At 37.5% G+C, this 2,500-nt stretch overlaps 2 protein-coding genes across 5 annotated transcripts in view; one reads left to right on the forward strand and one right to left on the reverse strand.

Annotated features, from left to right (window-relative positions):
• LOC122253094 (synaptic vesicular amine transporter) overlaps positions 1-2,500 on the reverse strand; it is a 569,632-nt gene that overhangs the window by 67,964 nt on the left and 499,168 nt on the right. The gene's annotated exons all lie outside the window — the stretch shown is intronic.
• Positions 1-2,500, forward strand: part of LOC122255084 (retinol-binding protein pinta) — a 22,063-nt gene that overhangs the window by 4,921 nt on the left and 14,642 nt on the right. For 3 of the 4 annotated variants that reach the window (XM_043019031.2, XM_043019032.2, XM_043019030.2), the window contains exon 3: positions 1-41. This exon is cut by the window's left edge and continues 119 nt beyond it. In XM_043019031.2, coding sequence (XP_042874965.2) covers positions 1-41 — 41 coding nt within the window. Of the gene's footprint in view, positions 42-2,132; positions 2,392-2,500 lie in introns of all 4 variants that reach the window. The other variant, XM_043019033.2, reaches the window with a different exon arrangement.

Below are 2,500 nucleotides of genomic sequence, written 5' to 3' on the forward strand. Positions count from 1 at the left end.
GATCCTCAAGACAAGAAGATGCGGGAGATACTGGAATTGGGGTGAGTAATCCCCGTAGAGTTTTTTTTTACTGTTGCTCCTATAGCTCGGATGTAATTTATGTATTGAGACCGGAAGTAGATATTTTCATTATCAGATCATTTTTTGTTTATATCTTTTGTTTACCTGCTCTTTATTGGATGCTTTACTCGTCCCCTTATTTAAATATCTACCGATTTGTTGGATTATTTGCTCTAAATGTTGGCTTTGGTTTCCATTTAACTAAGCTCTCTACTTCCGGTTCATAGCAGTCTCTCTGGAAATTTTGTTCGGATGCTTTGAATTTCTTTTTATTTGCTTTTGGCTTCCGCTTCTTTCAATAGTCATGCTTAAACCATTATTAAAAATTCAACATACACAGAAAAACACACATTCACATACTTAGACAAGTCATTCTACCTGATATTCATGAGTAGTATGGTAATGATATTACACACTTTTTGTGAGTTTAAATGCATTTTATATAATTAATTACATTAATTGATTACTTAAAGTAGATGTTACCGTGTTATTATTAGTAATAATGATTTATACAATTGTAGATATAGCCACAATATTATCTACAATGATAATACTAAAGCAATAATGATTATAATGATGATGTAATGGTAACGATTTTTCATCATGGTAATAATAAAATACTAATGATTGCAAAGGATAATATCAGTATTATGATACGAATAACATCGAGAAAACCAATGAATTGAAAAAAATGATAAGTTATGCTTTAATAACAATCCTTATTTGAAGATAGCAGTATAGTTAATGTTAATAATAAAAGTATAATCTTCCAAATCAGTGATGTTGGTAATTATATAATCTAATTTCTGAATTTTATTTCAATATGGGGGAAGAACATGCAGTGCTGATGACATCAAAATTGCACTTTGCTTTTTGTAATGTGTCTTCTTTGTTTGTTTGTTTGTTTGTCTCGAAGACCTTGATTGTGTTAATGCTAATGTTAATATGCTTGTGATGTCAGTGTATTAGTACTGGAATCATGTCTTAGATTTTATTTTCTCAATTACTTGTAAGGATCTTCAAGAAACTAAAATGAAAAGAAAACGAAGAAGAAAAGAGAAAGTCGAAAAAGGAAAATACTGAATGGCGATGAATTTAGAAAACATCGAATTATGAATAAAAAGGTATAGACACAAATTTCTTTCACTGGGAATCTGTCCTTTTTGTTTTATGAGTAAGACCTTGTTATATGACCCTTGAAAGATAGTCTATCGAGATAGCCCAAAGGAATAATCTTAAGGGATTTAAGAGATAGTTTTAAGGAATAGTCTTGAGATATAGTTTTAAGAATAGTCTTGAGGGATAGTCCTAAGGGATGTCTTATGGAATAGTATTGAGGGATAGTCCTATGTACTAGTCTTATGGGATAGTTGGTCTTAAGTGACATTCTTAGCGGGTACCTTTAAGGTAAGTCTTGAGATAGTCTTGAAAAACAGTCTTTAGGGGTAGTCTTAAGTAAAGATACTATGAGATAAGTTTTAAAGGATAGTTTTATGGGGCAGTGATATAATGGACAATTCTAAGGGCTAGCCTTGAGGGATAATCTTACGGGACAGTCCTAAGGGGGTGCTTTTAAGGACTTTTAAGGACGTAGAACATAGACTTGAAGGAACGTCTTGAGGGATAATCTTCACAGATAATTTTAGATTGTAAGGGACAGTCATAAGGAATATCTTCAAGGAGCAGTCTTAAGGGGTAGTCTTGAGGAATAGTCTTGAGGGAAAGTCTCGAGGGAAAGCCGTCTAGGGACAGCCTTAAGGGATAGTCTTGAGGGATAGACTTGGGGGAGTCTCTAGGGACAACTTTAAGGGATAGTCTTAAAAAGTAGTTCAAAGGGACAATCTTAATGAATAGCGCTCATGGGTAGTCTTGAACAGATAATTTCAGGGACTATTCTCAAGGGCTTTTTTCAGGGGCTCTTCTCAAGGATTCTACTCAACTAACATTCTCAAAAGCCACTCTCAAAGACGCTACTCAGGGGCTTTTCTCAAGAGCTCTACTCAGGGGCAATTCTCAAAGGGCTCTACTTAAGGACTATTCTCAAGGGCTATCCGCATCGTCCCCCTACGCAGCATGTTCCTCCCTCTACCCGGGCACGACCCCCTCGGCCGAAAGGTGGTGATCATCCGCACAGCCCTGCACGACCCCAAGACGACCCCCATGGACCAGGTGTTCAAAGCGACACACCTGATCAGCGACGTGATGGTGGAGGAAGATGAACAGGGCTCCATAACTGGGATCGTTCAGGTGCTGGACATGGAAGGCATCACGGCGGCACACGGCATGCAGATGACGCCAGCGCTCGTCAAGAAGGCTATGACCATCTGGCAGGTGCGGGAGACACGGGTTTTGGGGGAACAGGTGTTATGGACACGCTCTTTTTTATGGGTGTTTTAAGGATAGGTGTTATAGGACTGGTGTTTTCTTGAGGGCATATTTT

Source organism: Penaeus japonicus, unplaced genomic scaffold (genome assembly GCF_977035675.1).
Source record: "Penaeus japonicus unplaced genomic scaffold, GWHDUDI00000001_assembly GWHDUDI00000006, whole genome shotgun sequence".
Taxonomy (NCBI): domain Eukaryota; kingdom Metazoa; phylum Arthropoda; class Malacostraca; order Decapoda; family Penaeidae; genus Penaeus; species Penaeus japonicus.